We start from the raw sequence: 21,397 nt of genomic DNA, 5'->3' as shown, positions 1-21,397 counted from the left end.
AAAATACATTTTGTTCGACTAAACCAACTGTAGATTTAGTCAACTAAAATCTTATGATATTTAGTCGACTAAAACTATAGACTAACACTATACCAAACATTCCAGGTGACTAAAATGTGACTAAAACTAAATGAAAACTATTCAAGAGACTTATATGACCAAAACTAAAATCAAAATTTGCTGCCAAAAACAACAACACTGCAAGGCAGTGGTTCTCAATCGCTGGTTTGGGACCCATCTTGTAATATTGTACTGTATGTGTTAGTTAGTGAATTGTTTCCTGGCTTCATTCAAGGTTCAACTAAATAAGGTTTAGGAAGAGAAGACCGTACGGTGGACTCCATGTTTCTCCCTGGAAGGAAAGAAACATGCGCAATTGAGACCAAGGAAGCTGAACGCGGAAGTGTTGGCTGCATATAGGCCCATTGCGCATGTTTCTTTCCTTCCAGGGAGCAGCATACGAGTCCACCGCACGGTCTTCACTTCCTAACCTTATTTAATTAACCTTGGCTTCATTGCGGCAATCTGGGTTTCAATCCAACCACCCTGAGAACCACTGTTCAACCTGACACCAGATGTCTAATGCACTTTTCAGAGGGACCAATCTGCACCTAAAGACTAAAGAGTATACAATCTGATGAACTTTAGTTTTTAAATATATTATTAATAATATATAACAATTCTTAATCTTAATACAATGTTAATACAAAACCCATCGCATATATTACGTACCTTAAATCTGAACCGTACACATTTCAGATTACTGAACAAAGGTTCCTAAAATTAGTTAATGTTGATCCCACTGCTTTACAATACTGTGAGGAAGTAAAACAGGAAAAAAAAGATAAGGAAAAAAAAACAAAAAAAAAACATGATGGCATCAATTTCAGCAGAACACAAAACTGTCACATTCATTGTTATCACACAGTAACAACCAGTCTCCATTTTTAAACCCTGACAAGTATATTTTCACAATATCGAGAGTTAAACGAACATCCCAGATTTCACTAACGTTTTTTTACCAAGCTTATTATACACTATAGACCCTGTTTTTTTGGGGGTTTTTTTTACAGTGAATTCCAACCCATAATGGTGGTGATGGCTGTAAGACACACTAGGCACTAGGCAGCAGATACAATGATTTGATGAACAGGCACGTGGCCAAAAGGCCAGGAAGGAAACCAGTGGTGGAAAAATTACTCAATTTTGTTACTCCAGGTCCAGGCACCTTGGCTGGTAATCCAGTCTGGCAGTGTGCCGTGGGTTCGACTCCCAATCCCGACGGCCTTTACTGCATGTCACCCCCCCCCCCATCTCTCTTCCTGTCAGTCTACTGTGATTCTATCCCTATAGAACATAATAAAAAGGAGAAAAAGCCACAAAAAAACGTGTTACTCCATTTCACCACTTTTCAACCTATATCTTCATAGACTTGGTCCTCACGGCCCGGGCGGTTAGCTCAACCGTCTGGGCACCTAGGCTGCCAAGCCACTGTTTCGCTATCAATAAAGGCATAAAAAGACCCAAAACTAAATTGGTCCTCCCTAATGTTCATGATGAAATACCACAATTTATTTCTACTCAGTCTGTGTCTCATAGGAGGGCTGTGGGCAGTTTAGACACCTGTCCAGCAGTGGCAGGTTTCTTTTAAACAAGATTTAAAAAAATATATATATATATATATACTTTTTATTATCGTGAGAACGATGGCTTCCATAGGGCTGAAGTGGTTAATGCAGGTTTTGTAATAATAATCAAAAATCTACACGGTAACTATAGCAACTAAAGTTTTCAAATAAATGTAGGTGGAGTAAAAGTACAATATTTGGATCTGAGATGTCGTGGAGTAGAAGTAAAAGTATTGAAAATTGGAAATACTCAAGTAAAGTGCAAATACCTACTTAAGTAAATGCACTTAGTTACTTTCCACCACTGGCTTGGCTATATATATATACATACATATACACAGAGCAGAGTAGACAGATGCAGTCACACCCAGTCCATAGTCCCAGTGATAGGGACTGCTTCAGTTAGTCAGATGACAATCGCTTTTCCATTATCAATAAACATATCAGATACAGGTGATGGTATTCCTGCTGGGCATTGCTGCCTGACGCACATCCTCCAGTGCCTTTAAGTAGTAGCATTGTAGCATTTTACCAACCTGTTTAGATGGTGTCCCATTAATAGAAGGAGACAGGGTGGCCACGGCACACGTACTTGGCTGATTGGCGGATTGTAATCAATTCTAGGTCAAATCATTACAGAAATAAAGACTATTATAGTGATATTCTTTTCAACCAATTCTAGACGGGAAGACCTCTTTTGGTGTTTTAAGCATTATGTCATACTTTTGCTGTTGAAAGAATATTTTTTAGAAAAATCGTTAAAATGTGGCGCAAATCTTTGAATATATATTTTTCACAGTGAACGTTTTTAACTCAGATCGTTGCTCCCCCCCACCCCTCCCCCGGGAACAACATATTTTCAGATAGGGGGTCGGCGGTCAATTACATATATTTTTGCGGGTCCTTGACATGAAAATGTTTGAGAAAGACTGATATAGTCCTTATCTCCCAACCCCCACCTATACCCACCCTCCTAATCCCTCCCAACAAAAAAATGAAAAAGAAAGAAAAAAATAAAATAGAAAAAAAGAATACAGCCACATTAATAAGCAAAACAACGGAGGCTAAATGGCATCGACTACAATATAGCGCAGGGTTTCTTGTCCTTGAAGGGGTTTTCTGAAGTGGGGATACCCATGAGCAGAGGGTCATACTTGGCGTGCTCGACACAGTAATTCATGAGGTCTGCTGAAGCCTTGGACACCTGCAGTACAAACACAGGACAGGAGGGTGAAAACAAACACACACGTACGCGTGTGTGCACGCACACGTACGCGTGTGTGCACGCACACGCATACGCAACCGCACGCACGCGCACACGCCTAATACTAATACATGGAACGACCTACAAAAGACATTAGAATTGACCACATTGATACCCTTGCATCGTTTTAAAACCTTGGTGAGCATACAGACGCTCTTACCCATAGTGACTTACTGTACGTAATCGGTATACTAATAATCGAGACATCAACATAATTTATTGGACATGATACTGACATGCCTGTATATTGGCTTGGAACTTTGGTATAGGTTTAACCACTTTTATCCTATATGAAAAAAGAGGTTGTGCATCCGCAATGGTTTTCAGTGTAGTGCAAAACCCAAATCCAGTATAAATAAAAAAATCCAAAAAGGTAGCACATCCAAAAGTGAAATAAATGGCGGACAAAGTACTCACATTTCCATTTCTTTATTGGCACAACGCGTTCCTTTCTGGTGTGTGCCAATAAAGAAATGTCTCTTGGCCATAAAATAGCCCCTCTACTGTACAAGCTCAAAACACATTGCGACAACGTTGCGAGCTTATAGTTCTGCTATAGCTTCATCAAATGTTTGCCCGTTATGACACGTCTTCTCTTATGGGGGTCCCTGGCATATCTTTTCAAATGGGGGTCCACGGGCTAAGTAGTGTCAATTTGGGGGTCCTTGACATGAAAAAGTTTGGGAACCACTGCTTTAAACACTTTAGCACTTTATGAACATGAACAAAATAGATGGGTCCCCCCTGGAACTCCCTCAGGTACCCCTGGGGGTCCCCGGACCCCACTTTGGGAACCACTGCTATAGGGTTCATGTGGTTGACACACGGACACGTGTCATAATGCAGGGACGTGCAGAGAGCGTCAGAGGGGCAGGGGCTTCGACATGGGTTTCTAAACAAATTGGTTCAACGCAAAATACTGTGTTCAAGTCCAATGAGGAAAAAGCAATTCTCCTGAATGCTGCCTTCCGGCATGGCATGGAAAGGAGTTCCATTTGCATTTATTTCACCGTGTAGTAAACGCTGCATTCGTTGGTCTGGAGAGGGCAGTTGTTTTACAGACTGGTAAAAGGGCAGGGGCTGAAGCCCCCTTTGATGTCTATGTGTGCACGTCCCTGTCATATTATGCCACGTGACTGTAATGAGTAATGACATGCGATTTTCTTTCGGTGTGGTCTTTCTTCTTCACGCACCTTTATCCTCTCGATGCTGGCCTCTACCCGGAGCTGCTGCACCGTCCTCTTGGCGTGGGCTATGTTGTTGGCACTGGGCGTCTTCGAAGACATCCTCCTGGACAATAAATGGCTGCATTTAGGAAAAGGAAAATGTCAATCGTTTGACAAAAGCAAAAAAGAAAAAAAACGCAAATGGAGAATTTGGTCGTGTGTGTCATGCCATGTAAAGAAAACAACTCTGTCAAATCTGTCAAACTGAAGTTATGCTAGTAAACAAAGCACAAGTGCCAAAACAAGCAATAGGTGACAGCGGAAAGGTGACTGGGTCATTCTATCGGGAGGAACAACTAACCAACTAACTATTAAACTAACTAACTCACAAACCAAGAAACAAGAACATACAGTATACTAGGTCTGATATTCAGTTCAAATATATTTAAAAAAAAAATTGCCGTTGTTCTTTTGCTATTCTGCAGTTCCATTCACCTTGTTTATCATGCAGTTCTCGGGTCAAGCCGTGTGAGAGTGTGAGAGACGGTCCTGTCGAAACAAGAGCAGAGAACATTCAGACTCAGTAGCAGCGACATGCTGCTCGGAGGCTTTGCAGCAGCAGCAGCAGCAACACACTATAATAACCTGCTCGTCACGCAGGGCATCGTCTCAGAACCACACTTCTGTCAAAGAGTAGGAAGCGGATGACGAGGGACAGTGATGACACTCTGCCCCGGCCGTTTGGCAAATCGCCACCAAACGTGCTTGTCATAACAAAACAAATTCACAAAACCCAAAGCTGATGTGAACACAGTTGGGACATAATACTGCGCTATTATTGCTAAAACACGAGGAACGTGCGCATGCCATGCGGGACATTTCTTTGTGATCATTTCGAGCCAGTGAGAGACTATAAATGGACCTATAGAAGAGTCCACTCCCCAAGTGATATCACTCAAGTATGTGACTCGGTCGAGGGAAGCGAGGGAAGTAGTGAGAGGACGCCGTGTCAACACTGTTTATAGGTCGGAACACACTGAACGTCCCGAGCCTTTATAGTCACACTGTACTTCCTTGTCATGAGAGAACATGTTTTATTCTGTATCGTACATGAGGCCCCGGCGCAGCCTGTACACAGCCAGCAGCAGTGCACCTGGTTGATGAGGAAACAATGGGCAGGTGTGCTTGGCTCATGGTCGACCCCCCCCCCCCCCCCCTCTCCCACAGTACTTCCTCGACTTTCGCACAGTTGTTCCCCACCACGGTGATGTCACAAGAGTTCCCTCCAGACCCTGCTGGTACGCAGAAGACCATGAGAGGTGAGTTACACAAAGTACAAACAGCTAATTGACACATGCATGCAAGGTGGTTTCTCCATTGAAAAATGTATAAATATATTTTGGTTAACTATAGGTGAAGTACTGATGTCTCTTGTCGTCGCAAGGGAACCCTGGCCAAGAAAGCATTCAACCAGGGATTACCCCCATAAAAAAAAACTACAAATGATAATAAAAAGAAAAACTACAAAGCAATACATTACATTAACTGCAATGATGAGCCTGCACAACCAAGGATTTCACCCACGTTACTTACTGTGTGACAATAAAGATTGATTCTGATTGTGATTCTTGATTCTGATTGACTCAAGAAAAACAACTGCAGGCCTCTGCTTTTAGCGTCTGGAGGACTTTACACTTGTACAATCATCCAAACGGATTAAAATGCTCCGGTTTAATGTCATTCTGGAGATGATTCATGGCCGTGGAAGCATAAAGGAAAGGTTGAAATACCGGTAATTGGCTGTGAGTCTTTATTAAAGAATCTTGGCTGGTATAGTAGCCTAACTACTTCCCAACACCAGGATCTGTTCAGACGGTCCATCTGAGTTACGTACAAATTACATCGTCACTGAGGACTTTGCTGTTATACCGTCAAAAAAGGGCATAATATAGCCTAAAAAGCCTACATCTAAGTCTGAGTGCAACATTATAACTATAATCAATAGAGATTACAAAATGCTTCAGAATGTTATACAGAGAATAGTTTGTTCCATGAGAGGTTATGAGTCAGGTGCAGAACAGCACTTGAGGAGTGCAGTTCCACTGGATCATGAAGACAAGACATACAGTATGAGCTGTGCGTGTGTGGAATAACTGGCGTATGCATTGCTGACATAGCCGGGCAACTAGATATGAATCACACAAGGAAGTGCTTTTTTTCCCCTTTTTATCACAATGGCATGCAATGTTTTGGTGGTGTCCAGAGATCAAAACCCACCACAAAGCTTCCTCCTCTGCATTTTCAACAATCTCCTCTACTGTCATTTTAAAGAACAGGGAAAAAACACAGCCGGGGGAATGTGGGCCTCTGCAAACACGTTCCTGCACAGCTTGTGAGAGAGACTCTTTTACAATCGTTTTCTGTGTGTCCTAGCTGTGTGACATCCTGGTTGTAAATCATTCGATGAAAGAGGGGAATTTAAACATGCAACAGGCAACAACAACATAATGAGACTAGTTATTGGTATGATGCCTGTTCTGCAGCCAGTGAACTGTTACGTAATTAGCTTACGCATGTTTCATGATAAATGCTTTTTATGTGATGTATTCCCATGCTTTTTTGTTCTTGCTTAATGTAAATCTCTCTGGATTAAGAGCGTCTGCTAAATGCCTAAATTGTAATTGTAATTGGCCCTGCAGCCACAGTGGTTGCACTATACTGGACACGTTTTTTGGAAAACTGATGGAAAAACGCAGCTAAAAATCTGAAAGAAACGTGTTCTGTGTGCAGGGACCTTTACAGTACCATGCTGTTTGAGCACTGACTGAGCACTGCATGGGGATATACAGTACTTGTACAGTGTACACTTATAAGTAACCTGTGTTTCTCACCCAGCTGTTGGGAATTACAATGACGACGAAAAACAATGTTCTGACAGAGTCACAGATAAAGATATATTTATTTTAAATTCCAGACAGTGGGAATCGTGAGCGGAAGACAAGTGTATAGGGGAGGCACACAGGAAGAAGAAGCCTTCGGGCAGGGTTTTTAACAGGTCAGCAAGGGGCTAGTTTGGTTCCGGAGGCCCGCAAGCACTGTACAGTCCCAGAACATTAAATCATTTAGACCTGAGGACGTCACGATTCTACAAAATGTCTTCTAAACCCCCGACAGTTTTCTGGGAGACCTCATGTTTCTACGTCAGTGGTTCTCAAACATTTTCACCTCATGGACCACCAACAAATATATGTAATTTGCCGCGGTCCCCCATCTTAAAATATGAAGCAAAGATTTGAGTTAAAAATGTTTTCACTATTTTTCAAAATAGCAGACCTATACAAGCTCGTAGCGCGGCATTCGGTGCAGCGCTACGAGCTTGTAGATCTGCTATTTTTCAATATAGCTAAAGTATATAACATAATGCTTAAAACACCAAAGGGGTTCCCGTACAGAATGGCTCAATAGGGAGATATTGATATTTCAAATATTGTTCCATATCGTTTGTTTAAAGCTATAATTTCACCTCCCTGTAGCAAACCGGTAGTTGAGAACCACCGTGCTAATCTGTGACTAAAGAGGTTAGAGAGATCCCCCCCCCCCCCCTCTCTCTCACGTTACAGGATGTGATTATTCAAACTGGAGCAATAAGAGATCCAGGAGATTTCCCCGAGAGATCATGAAAACTTTTTTTTTCTTGCCTGGCAAGCTTTGTGACTGCATGGCAACAGAACTCAGGGCAGTGTGCAATGACTCAGACGCTGCTGGGGTGTGGGGTGGGGTAGGCCGGTTGGACAAGAGAGGTTGGGAGCGTTTGAAGTCTGCCAGTCAGTCAGTCAGTTGGTGGTGGTGGTGGTTCCAACGCCAGAGTTACAGTTCCACGGCCTCCTGGTAATCATTTACAGGCGAGTTGTTGCAGGGAACATGACCGGACACATCCTATTACACCCCTGAACTTTCTCAGAGCTCTGGTTACAGTGTCTCTACCCGCCGCGTCGCTCTCTTGATTCTGCTCTGTTTCTCTTTCCCTCTTTCTCTTTCTCTCTCTCTCACACAGTCACACACACACACACACACACACACACACACACACACACACGTACGCACGCACTACACACACTCTTAACTGTTTGACCAGAAATGTTGTTGTCCAACAACAGCCAGAAAGAGGAACTTGCAAGCACTGTTTCTCCGAACTTGTGTAATGAATTACTGAACGTGCAGCTCAGTGCAACAAAAAAAAATCTTTAAAAATGCTTGCTTGAGTTGCTCATTATATAAATGTATGAAATTATATAATTATCATTATGGCCTCCATGCACACATGATTATGAACAGAATGTTTTTATTTTTATCTATGGTTTCTTTCACTCAATTTAGCAGAGGTGTTTCAGGTCAAGTTAGATTGCGTTGCTGTCGGGAGGAAACCTCCTAATTCCATTTGTGAGGTTTTTGATTATTCCTTTTTTGCATAAATCAGTGCTATTGAACACCCTTTACGTCTGTGTGTTGTTTTGAAAATATTGAATCAATGGAAAGTAGTAAAAAACACTTCTATAAAGTCACAACACAAACTTTGAAGAGGCAGTAGTGCTTTGTTTAGAAAATATATATACGGTTTTCTTAATTTCCTGAAAAATGAACATTTTGGAGTTAAGAGGGTTCTCCCCCCGACAGCAGGGATATGTAAAAGGTCACAGGTCCAAGCCCCCCAGCCTGTAAATAACGTTGGAAAAAAAGAGTAAGAAAAAAGAAAGGGGGGTCAGCTGAGCTGCAAACGGCCTTGTTTTGCAATATGCATCGGAGAAGAGCACAAACAGAGACATAACTTACGTCTAAAAATAAATACATGTTTAATTGTGCGGGCTTGTGTTGTTGGACTCCATTTACCACAGCGGGAGGATGTGAGCCCTTCGCCCGCGGCGCTTTGATGCTACAGCGACAGCTCTGTCCAGAAGAGGCACAGAGAAAGAGAGACAGAGCGATGGAGGCAGACAGGGGGGGGTGGGCGGGACAAGGAAGGAAGGGGAGCTCCCTACTTTCCAACTTTGGAGTGGCTGATTAAAGACTTTTTACACCCAAAAATAGGGTTTGCAAAAACACGGCGAGAGGCGGTGCCGAGTCCGACCAAATGAGCTCAACGGCCATTTGTTCAGAGTCGGCCTATGCTGTGCAAACTGCACATAAATGATCCTGTGATAACAATCACAACATTCCTTCTGAGGTCGTTTGTAAGTAATTATAAGCAAACAGGCAGCATACAGTATTCTAACGACAATGCACTTGATTCAATGTCCTTGGCTTGAGCAACAATTCAATGATTATGATCACACTGGAACTATTACGGGGGCTATTACTACTACTGTGCTATCATTTAGAAGAAGGAAAAAAAAAACGTCCCTTCCCTTTCAGTTTCAGTACTAAAACCACAAAGGAAACCAAATCATACGTGTGGATTCCCAGAACCTATTGACAATAAAGAAACTAGACAAAGCAAATCTGCACGGTGGAAAAAAGGAGGTAACAAAGTGCGTGGCAACATCGTTTATAGAAAAAGAACAATGATTTTTGCAGCCAGCAGTAGTAGAAAAAAGTAGAAAAAAGAAGAACATAATGGGAAAACCACTTCCTTCTGCCTTATCTTAAAAGTTGTTACTTCATTTCTTGCAGGGACAGAGGGAAATGGGTTCTCACAAAAAAGAAAGGAGGAGGCATACGAGAATAACTACAATGCCTCTGGATATGGTGAAACACTATAGCCCTTCTTCCAGAGGCATAGTGCACCCGACCTCAAAGAGTCTGAGGGTGGCCGAGTTACGTAAACAACAGCATTGCCAATGCCATAGGGATCACACACACAGTGAAAAGAACTTACACAAGCTGCACAGACAGCTGTGTGACGACAGGCCGTTCAGCTGAGTTATGTAATTAGGATTGTGTCTTTCCATTCACTGTATAGTGTGAGGTGGTGGAGATAAGAGTTTTAGACTTGTGAAAAACAACATGAGCGTTAGGTCCAAAGTAAACAAATGATTTGTCCAAATAAATATGATTACCCAACATTTTCATCTTCCGGAATTTCTAATCTAATAAGAGGTAAGGTAAAGGGCGGCGGCTCAGGGGTAGAGTGGCTGGATGGAAACCGCAAGGTTGACAGCTCGAACCCGGGCTCCCCCGGAGCTAGTGTCGAAGTGCCCTCGAGCAAGACACTGAACCCCTAATTGCTCCCGATGTGCTGGTTGGTGCCTTGCATGGCTTCCGCCGCCATCGGTGTGTGACTGTGTGTTTGAATGGGTGCATGTTGATTGATTGATTGATTGAAGTATTTATTCAAAGTTTGCTGAATTACAGTACAATTCAAGCACGACTCAATACAAAGACTGTTAACTGTGAGCTGTTAACTGTGCTGTGCTGAGCTGTTAACTGTGACTGTTAACTGTGAGTTAACAACATTACACTTGTTTACAAGAGGGTCCACCTTGTTCAATTAATCAAAACATTTAGAGACGTACAAATGTGTACGTCTCTTACAAATGTGTACGTCTCTAAATGTGTGTGTACATATTTATATACACTTCTATAAAGCCAAATGCACCATTTACCATTTAAGGTAGACTCATTTACACTTTACTGCAACAGAACACACACTGTAACTGCAGTGTAGGGAACAAGCTCTATGTTAGGGGCACTACTACACCTCATGTAGGCAATTTGGAATCTAAACGAGCTGAGCAACAGATTGCAGCCCTTCATGTTGCAGCAGCACCATGCATGTGGAATAGGCTAAATAAATCATCCACATCTGAGACATGTGGTGGTTTATAAAAATTATGGCAGACAGGGGCGTGGACGTCCCTGTGTGTGCGTGTGCGTGTGTGTGTGTGTGTGTGTGTGTGCGTGCGTGCGTGTGTGTGTGTGTGTGTCTACAGTAGAAGCGAGCAGCACTGCAGGGGAGTGCTCACTGGCTTTCAAATAGCCCACCCCAAGTGAGTCACCTCACTCAAACTATACTAGCTGTGTGCGTGTGTGCGTGCGTGTGCGTGTGTGTGATGTGATGCCAGCTACCAGCAGCCGTGCAGGGCTAAATGAGATGTGTGGGAGGGCACAGCCACAGGCACACCTTCTATTCCTGTGTGTCATGTGTGTGTGTGTGTGTGTGTGTGTGTGTGTGTGTGTGTGTGTGTGTGTGTGTGTGTGTGTGGGGAGCAATAGACAAAGCCATAGGAGACTTGAACTCCAAGGATCTGAGAAAGACCACCCCTATACAGCCCACCCTATCACCACACACACACACACACACACACACACACACGTCTCACACACACACACACACACACACACACACACACACACACACACCAGCCTATATACTGCAACCTCAACAAGACCACCTACAGCACAGAATAGCATGGCCTCCATGGCTTTACTGTACCTTCCCCATTATGCACACAAACCCACCCACACACACATGCCATTCATTAAGCACTGATCAAAGGGCCAACCGTTATATGAGTCAATGCATTTAACACTTAACACTTGCACTCAGATGAAAAGTGTGTGTGTAGTGTGTGTGTGTGTGTGTGTGTGTGTGTGTGTGTGTGTGTGTGTGTGTGTGTGTGTGTGCGTGTGTGTGTGTGTGTGTGTGTGTGTGTGTGTGTGTGCGCGTTTATGTGTGTCCCCCATGTACTGAATTTCTACCAAATGTCCTTGAAAATTGTAGAAAGTGAAGCCATTTTAAGCATTGACAGTCCTTAGTTTTCAAGTATCTATATTTAGGGTTATGGGTTAGAAGTTAGAACTCCATACGTTTAGGTAGGGGATAAGGTTAGATATGCATGGCATTTAAGGAATTTAGAACAGTTTTATTTTCTTATATTTTTTATCCCACGATTTTGCAACCCATTTTTTCACCCAGTGTCAATTATCTAATGTAATCCTGGGTGCTACACTTCCTCTGCCAACCTGGGGAGAGCAACAGACTGACCTTCCTTCTATGCATGAGGAGTCCAAGCTGCTTCTTTTCACCTGACAGGGGGAGTGTTTCCCCGGCCGGACATTACTTTAGGATTACCTACCCTAGGGGACATGGGGAGAACATGTGGGGGTACCTACCCTAGGGGACATGGGGAGAACATGTGGGGGTACTTACCCTAGGGGACATGGGGAGAACATGTGGGGGTACCTACCCTAGGGGACACGGGGAGAACATGTGGGGGTACCTACCCTAGGGGACATGGGGAGAACATGTGGGGGTACCTACCCTAGGGGACACGGGGAGAACATGTGGGGGTACCTACCCTAGGGGACACGGGGAGAACATGTGGGGGTACCTACCCTAGGGGACATGGGGAGAACATGTGGGGGTACCTACCCTAGGGGACACAGGGAGAACATGTGGGGGTACCTACCCTAGGGGACATGGGGAGAACATGTGGGGGTACTTACCCTAGGGGACATGGGGAGAACATGTGGGGGTACCTACCCTAGGGGACACGGGGAGAACATGTGGGGGTACCTACCCTAGGGGACATGGGGAGAACATGTGGGGGTACCTACCCTAGGGGACACGGGGAGAACATGTGGGGGTACCTACCCTAGGGGACACGGGGAGAACATGTGGGGGTACCTACCCTAGGGGACATGGGGAGAACATGTGGGGGTACCTACCCTAGGGGACACAGGGAGAACATGTGGGGGTACCTACCCTAGGGGACACGGGGAGAACATGTGGGGGTACCTACTACCTACCCTAGTGGACAACGGTATAACATGCAAACTCCACACAGAAGGGCCCTTTCGCCAACCCCGCCTCGGGTATGGGCACTGATGACACGGAGGAGGGAGCACGCCCACAGCGTCCCCAGCGGGAATCGAACCCAGGACCTTCTAGCTGTGCGGCGACAGCACTGCCAACTGTGCCACCGTGCCCCCGTTTTCTAAACAATCACATCATGCATCATCACATTCCGGCCAATCCCAATTATCATCCTCACTTTTCTGTCCACAATACGTATACGTAACATTGCTCAGCCAATCAAATCATCACTATATGGGGTGCTCAGCCAATCAAATCATCGCTATGGTGGGGGTACACATACACACACAAAGCTGGGGATAGGAGGGGCTAGAAAAACACTACGAAAAATGTTAGCTAGAATCTAAAATGACATTTCCCAGATAGAACGGTTTCTGTAGCGCTGAGAGTTAAGCAGAAAGTCCACCAAGTGATCCTTTTCCAGGCTGAAAACCAGAGGGGGGTTGCCCTCTCTTAAAACGCTCACCTAAATGCCCAAAGTTGAACATTTTTCCCCAACACTCATTGACCAGTCAAAAATGTCAAAAATGCCCTATAAAGCCTACAACAACTATATTTATGGCCATTAATGATTCATCAAAGGTCAAATCAGGCCGTCATTATTTGGGTGGATGATTAATTATTCACGAATACATATTACTAAATGCAATGTCACTTAAAGATCTCTTAAGGCATTTGGCTGGGTTTAACCATTTAAAGCCATAGCAGTTTGTTATTGCCAGTGTTGATTTTGACGACTAAAACTATGACGAAAAATGTTCGTCGACTACCTTTTTTTACTCACGGAAACTAAATGTTAACTAAGCCATGATGACTAAAACTAAGACAATTTTGTTAAGAAATAAAAACTAGACTAAAATGTTAGGGAGGGACTAGTGAACAAGACATCCAGTATAAGTAAACGACAAGTCAATTTACACTTGGTTGCATGCTTATATACAGCAAGTGTAAAATCAGCCATTACGACGCGCCATCAAGGCCCGCCAAAATACATTTTAGTCGACTAAATCAACTGTAGATTTAGTCGACTAAAATCTGATGACATTTAGTCGAATAAAACCATACTAACACTAAAACGTTTCAGGTGACTAAAATGTGACTAAAACTAAAATCAAAATGTGCTGCCAAAAACAACAGTGGTTATTGCACTTGGGATTTGTAGGACAGCATGGCTCTGTGCAAAATAGTTCACAGTGATGAAGCAGGACCGCTACTCGCCCCCTCCACCTACCTATAGCCTTTCTGTGTTAGAGCTCATTGTTAATCAGGTCGACACTACAAGGTCCCACTGACCCAATTTTCTTTTGTTTTTTTTACCACAAATATTTTATCACCAGCTGTGAGTGACTTTGTGGCTGGTATTGTTGTCACCTTGAGTCTGTGGTGTTGTGTTGTTGTGCTTGCGGACAGATGTTGTCACGTCCGCAATGAGAACTCATGCGCAACATGGAGCCGTGAAACGCTACAGTTGATCGCAATGAAGGCCAAGCCGAGCAATGGCATTGGAAACAGGTGGTCAACGGACACTGGCTAGCTGATAGCATCGGTATATCCATTGTCAGCATTGCTACAACTTGCTAACAAGCTTCCAGCGGACAGAGGTGTGATCCTATTGCAATAATGTTTAGTTCCATGTGTGATCATCACTCGGAACAAATTAAAATAGGCACTGTATTCGGACCTGTTAACAATGTGTGTGTACTGTGTGTGTGTGTGCGTGTGCGTGTGCGTGTGCGTGTGCGTGTGCGTGTGTGTGTGTGTGTGTGTGTGTGACCATTCTAGAAGTGGGATGTACATTTGACCACAGACTGGAAGAGGCATTCGTTAGCAAGGTGCTAAAGTACCGGCATCTTAAGGATGCTATTACACAGCTTGGGTACAAAAATGTAACTTGCTTGTGTTTATATTTGGAAGCCTCTGTAATGTCCAAAAAGTGCTTGTGAGAGGCCTGCGGAATGCAAGAATGCCCAAGCCAAGACCTAAAGGCATTGGATAAATTCTGTTCAATGTCTGTGACAGTCGAGACGGTGCTTGGAGGTGAACTGAGATCGAAAACACATGTTGTTGAGTTTCCCAAGCATCTAGTACAGTATATGCACACGCACTTTAGACATGTCTTGTTAGTGTTTTGAATGTGCAGTGTTGAGCCTTGTCAAAGACTATACTGTTACCTCTGGCAATGCACTTGTACTACTACCAATGAGAAATGTAAATACCGGTACGTACAAATATACTGTACGGTACATGCAGGCTGCATCAGCATTACTTGGTGCCAGCAGAGAGATGATGCCACAGTCTCTCCTCTTTCACATGGAAAGAGTGATTCAGTCAGCAGGGAAAGGCGATATTTGGTGTCTAGACAGGCGCCTGTCGCTTTGAACTACAGAGTACCACCGAGTTCAAAAGACTAGTGCCTCTCAGCCACAAGCCAGAATGCTGGTGGTTCTCTCTTGAAAACTTTATTTTTCTTCCCCCCCCTCCCCTCTCTCTCTCTCTCAGTCTCTCTCTCTCCCCCTCACACACACGCGCAAATGTACATGTTTGTGCACACACCAAATTCATGCATACTCGCTTGTCTCACACATAGCATGCATGTTTGCTGTGTTCATGCTCTCCCGTGCGTGCGTGTGTACGCACGCACACTTTCTCGCTCATGTTCACACACACACACACACACACACACACACACACACACACACACACACACACACATATACATTCCCAACGCACCCCTCCCTTCTCCTACTCTCTGTGTGTACAGAGTGTAGACAGGAGTTTCCCCAAGTCTGCAGGCACAGCTAAAAGTAGCCCTGTCCTCTCTCTGTCTCTCTCTCTCGTCTCTCTCTCCCAGGCAGCAGTCAGCACTTTTCCCTGCTGAATCAGAAACGGTCTCTCCAGCTGCGTCTACAACTACAACATGACCCCTGCACGCTGCTGCTATAGTTCTGCTGTGATTCTGAGATCTCACCCAAGATCAGACCAGGACAAACCCCCTGTTATAGCTTAGTTTACTGTAAACACTGACACTCTCTCGTCTTGGTCCCCCGGGGGGGCTAGAGAGCGTATATAGCCCATCACATCACGCCCAGTAACCACCCCTGTCATCACCTCCTTCTGCTGAATAAAGTGGGATCACGTTTTTTTTTACGAGCCAGTGGAAGACAGATATAGGCGTGAGATAGATGGCAAGATGACAAACGGTTTGCTGGTTTTTCTGTCGTCTGCGGAAGAAAAGAGCGAGAGGGGGAGAGTCCAGAGAGGGGGTGAGATTGGGGTTGAACAGGGAGAGGCTGAGAAGAAGTTGCTGATGGTATTATATATGAGCTGATGTTGCTCCCTGAACTGTGAGAAACATTGTAGTCGTGGTGTAGACAGAAAGTACGGGTGACATCACTTTGTTCCCACCAGAGAAACAAGGGGTCTATCTATACTCTAAGATAATTGTTAGCCCTCATGTTTCCCAGGCTACCGTTGCCATGCCAACCATCATGACAGTTTTGTTAAAACATGGGGGGGGGGGGGGGATTGGAAGCATGCCGGTTTTTGAGGAGGCTACTTTATTGCCAAGAAGAGTAGTGTGGGGACTAAGTACATAAAACAACTATTCATCTATGCTAAACAACGGAGCATGATTATCGTGCGTCCACAAGTAACTGCGGGATTTTCTGTGTAAACCAAGTGCCATGGCCAGCCTTAGGTCATCGAGTTTATTTTCTCCTTGCGGCTGACGACGCAGAGGGGAGAAAATAGTTGTTTATTTCCAAAATTACACTAAAGTGAGTCATTAATAGACCGACAGGCCACCTGTGTGTGTGTGTGTTTGTGTGTGTGTGTGTGTGTGTGTGTGTGTGTGTGTGGTGCTGCTGCCACGGTTGACCGCTGATTGAGATGGACTAACACCTCAGCTGACCTAATTGCAGTGTGCATGTTCAGGAGGCGAGCCACGGTAGCCATCAGTGTTGTTTTTGGCAGCACATTTCTATTTTAGTTTTTGGTCGTATAGTCTCTTGAATAGTTTTAATTTAGTTTTAAATTTTAGTCACCCAGAATGTTTTAGTGTTAAAAAAAATAGCCTTGATGCCATCGTAATTACTGATTTTACACTTGCTGAAAATAGCCGATCTATATGAATCTATATAAATAGCTCAAGCTCACAACGCGTCGCAGCGCTTGAGCTTGTAGATCGGCTATTTTCAGCATTCAACCGTGTAAAATGACTTATACTGGATCTCTTGTCCACTAGTCCCTTCCTAACATGAGAGAGTATGTTTTGTACTCTGTCCGTGTGTGTGTGTATGTGTTTGTCCGTCCGTCCTTCCGTCTGTCCGTTACCAGCTAATCTCCGGCACCGTTGGCCCGATCCATGCCAAACTTTGCACACACACTCCCTGGATGCCAACGACGAACCTCTGCCCCAAATATTCCTCAACGGCCTGTTATAGCGCCACCATGAGGCCGATTTAGGCAAAACACATTTCTGTAGATAACTCGTACACATTTTATCCATACATCACACAATTCGGTATACACTATCTCCATAGTCATGTGATCAACACAGATCTGCACAATTTCCCATCTTACATCCTGATTGGCTAAGATTGGCTTCCAAAGCTCACATGATTGGTCCGTTTCGAACAAAATGCCACAAATCACAAACACAGAGTCCAATTTCCATGAAATTATACACGCACATTTCCACTAGGCCGAGGACGACATGCTACATTTTTTCCCCAAATCAGCCTCACGGTGGCGCTATAACAGGCCAATCTCTGTTTTTACCTATAACTGCATCGACAACTTATGTATGCGCACACCCTACAGGCCATGGAAAAACATTTTCCCTGCATCCCTCCACATCTGCCGGTTATAGCGCCACCATGAGGGCGATTTCTGCAAAACACATTGTTTATGTCAGTCGCACAGATTTCATCCAAATCTCACGCAAATCGGTACACATGATCTCTGTAGTCATGTGATCAAGACGAGTCTGTTGGATTTCTCAGATTCTACACTGATTAGCTAAGATTGCCTTCCAACGTTTTCAGGAGTAGTACAAAATGTCCTGCTCATCCAGAATTCTATCCTCAGAGATGCTATGAGTGATCTGGCTCTGCATTTCCTCAACAAAATGAAGACAATTGTTGCAAGAAACAAACAAACAAAAAAACATGTTTATATTACTCCTAAACATTTTGCCAAACATCATACACACTCCTATCCTCCTGGTGGAGACCTGTGCCCAGAAGGGCACTTTTTCTAGTCCGTTGACGAAATTGTCAATATTTAGCTTAGTTTTAGTCATAATAGCTTTGTTTTAGTCGACAAAAACAACACTGGTAGCCATGACACAAACCAAGTCATGACATCATGTCTAATGCATGTCGGCATGTGAACAAATGCAATATAAAGTATTCATGCAGGTTTTCAAGGGAAATTCAAGTTAGTTCTTCCAGCACTTGAAGTTTCTATGAAGTGACGTCTAATTTAAAGGCCACTTGAAGTTAATTATTAAGCCAAAAATCCTTACTTACTTTAGTGTGTATTCAGTGGCTATGTTTTGAAAGAGTAAATTAAATACATTACTAAAAAAAAAAAAAGACTAAAACAAGTGCTCCTTGTGGAACAACAGGTCAGGTTGCTTTAAAAAAAAATGGTGGCGCTAAAACAGCAAGTTACACACCCAAAAGGATTTCCAGTACCTTCAGCTCTAGCTTAATTCACTGCACATGACGTACAAGCTTCAGTGAAAAGGCAGCCATAGACGAGAAGAAAGAGTCATGGTTCTAACATGGGGGATATGAGGAGACGGCACCACCCCAGCATGGGAGGTATGGCCTCAGAGATAACTGAGCCTGGCCGACCACTCCCCTGGAAGGCTGTCGATATGGTCCACACGCTGAGAGAAAACTATGGGAAGTGTCATGTTCTTTATATCCAATGTTTCTTAATCCATTCAGAACGGGAACCCCTTTTGGTGTTTTAAGCATTATGTTATACTTTAGCTATAGAGGGTATGCGCGTGACATCATCATCATCATACCTGGAAGTTATGCGGGAATGCCTGCTGAGTGTCAAAAACATGTACTTTCTGGCCTTGACAGTCCACACATCCAAACAGAGAAGTCGTATTTGATTGCATTAAATGACTTTAAACAACATTAAATTCACTTTGCCACTCGATCTGCCATTCACTTATATGCATGCGCATACCCTCTATTGAAAAATAGCAGATCTAACAAGCTCGTAGTGCCGCGCTACGAGCTTGTAGATCTGCTATTTTTTGAAAAGTCATGATAAATTGTGGCGCAAATCTTTTAATATACATTCTTTCAGAGCGAACTAAACTTTTTGCTTCTGGGAGCGTCCCTGGAACAACATATTTTCAGATGGGGGTCGATGGCCAATTACATGTATATATTTTGGTCAGGATTTAGAAGGCATTTGTAGAATCGAATAAGAGAAAACTATGGGAAATGTCATGTTCTTTATAGCAATGTTTCTTAACCAGTACGTGGGCCAGAGAGACACATGCAGGCACAACGACTTAAGAGTGGCAGAATAAATGACTTTCTGGCCTTGATACATACAAACAGAAAAGTCTGAATCTGATTGCGACAAATTACATTAAACTACGTTAAACACACTTTTCCACTCGATTTGCCACTGACTTCATGCATGCGCATGCCCTCGGAGCGTGTCACTCAAGACGCGCTCCATATATGGCCAGACCTCATCAAACCCTGTACACTCAAGACACTGCCCCCGCTGCCACCCTTATATCTCCATATATGGAGCTGACCTGTTCTGACACTCCATATGTGGATCTGACCTCATCAAAACCTTGTACACTCAAGACACGCTCCATATATGGCCAGTACAGAATAAATTCCATATGTTGATCTGATGCTAAAGCGCCAGCACCAGTGTGCACGCTTCTCGCCCTCAGGGCGTCTTACTGGTTTATTATATTGAGATCTCATCGTGGTTATAACACGAAGGATTGTGTCATGGTGGAGAACCCATTGAGAACCATGCCAGGAGGATGCCATGTGAAAGCTTGTCTTTGATTACCCAAAAGGTACTTTTGTGCAAACTTTCCTGTGACAAACAGGGGACCGTGCAATGGTGTGCATGACATTTAACACCCGATGGGTGGTTCTGCAACCCTTCCATTGTGCTGTAATGTTACTTTCTCACACCAAAAACCTCAACCCTGTTGTTAAAACTTAAACACATAGGTTCTCAATGAGGCCAGTGTACAATTCTGCAGGATTGCTTTTCTGTGGCCCAGCAGGGAGAATATGTACAGTAGAAGGTCATAGTGTAAAACACAGCAACACACTGTCTAGACTCGAGACTAGACTTAAATAATTTTACACCATTTCCCCATATTGTCAATTCACACAGAATTACTGGAGGGCCGGCTCATTCCTGTCCAGACAATCTATGAATGAGGACCTTGTTTTCCCACAACAACAAAAAATGTGCAGACTGGCTGGCAAGACGTAATTCATTACACGTCCTGCTACGGTGGTTCCTGCTCAAGCATAATTCAACCCCCTCTCTCCCACCACCACCACCAGATCTCCTAAATGGACGTTGATTAGACAGTGAACTATGTGCATCTCTTAGATAGCATGTTAGTTAGTCAGACCTATATTAACCCATTTAGACCTGAGGACGATTCTACAAATGCCTTCTAAATCCAAGTTTTCTGGAAAAACCTCATGTTTTCTGTGTCAGTCTTTCTCAAACATTTTCATGTCAAGGACCCCCAAAAATATCTGTATTCGGCCTCCGACCCCCCCCCCCCCCCCCCATCTGAAAATATGTTGTTCCAGTGACACCACCAGAAGAAAAACGTTTGCTCTGAAAGAATATATTCAAAACATTTGGGCTACATTTGCACGATTTTTCTAAAATAGCAGACCTACAAGCTCGTAAGCACGCCACTTGGTGGCGTGCTATGAGCTTGTAGGTCTGCTATTTTTCAACAGCTGAAGCACAACATGATGCTTAAAACACAAAAAGGTGGTTCCCGCCGAAAATGGGTTAACTCGACAATACTTTAGAAAAGATTAGCGACCGTGCTGCTGCTGCACATACAGTATAGTGGTGGTGGTGGTGGGTGGTGCAGAGGTGAGGTGGAACGCACAGTGTGTCAGGGAGACACTGTGGCTGACATAACAACAGATAATAGTCTGATAACTCTGGGGGACAGGAACCGACTGGTATACTGTGTGTGTGGATTATAGCACGACGAAGCTAAGGGGAATCCATGTCATGACACTGTGACATTATCCAGGTCACACAACGAGCCACTGGAAACACTACAGCACATATACCAACCAGTGTGGTGGAAAAAGTACTCAATGGTTTTACTTAAGTGAGTAAAGTACCAATACTGCAATTTAGAACTACTTCGTTACAAGCAGAAATACGGAATTGAAAATGTACTTGAGCAAAAGTATCAGCATCGAAATGTACTTAAAATACTAAAAGTTAAAGTACTCATTGTGCAGAATGT

General features: G+C 43.8%; 1 protein-coding gene across 3 annotated transcripts in view; it reads right to left on the bottom strand.

Annotated features, from left to right (window-relative positions):
- Positions 1-1,322: 1,322 nt before the first annotated feature.
- The window catches only part of LOC308325157 (guanine nucleotide-binding protein G(I)/G(S)/G(O) subunit gamma-12-like), a 47,307-nt gene continuing 27,232 nt past the window's right edge, over positions 1,323-21,397 (bottom strand). The window contains exons 2-4 of one of the 3 annotated variants that reach the window (XM_080777573.1): positions 4,554-4,607; positions 4,086-4,197; positions 1,323-2,832 (exon numbers count right to left, since the gene is read on the bottom strand). In XM_080777573.1, coding sequence (XP_080633699.1) covers positions 2,707-2,832; positions 4,086-4,178 — 219 coding nt within the window. In that variant the 5' untranslated portion in view covers positions 4,179-4,197; positions 4,554-4,607 and the 3' untranslated portion in view covers positions 1,323-2,706. The remainder of the gene's footprint in view (positions 2,833-4,085; positions 4,198-4,553; positions 4,608-21,397) is intronic. The other 2 variants (XM_080777574.1, XM_080777572.1) reach the window with 2 other exon arrangements.

This window comes from Protomyctophum bolini (assembly GCF_963924005.1).
Source record: "Protomyctophum bolini genome assembly, chromosome: 12".
NCBI lineage: Eukaryota > Metazoa > Chordata > Actinopteri > Myctophiformes > Myctophidae > Protomyctophum > Protomyctophum bolini.
Note: the sequence above shows the minus strand (reverse complement) of the source record. Positions and strands in the feature narration are given on the sequence as shown.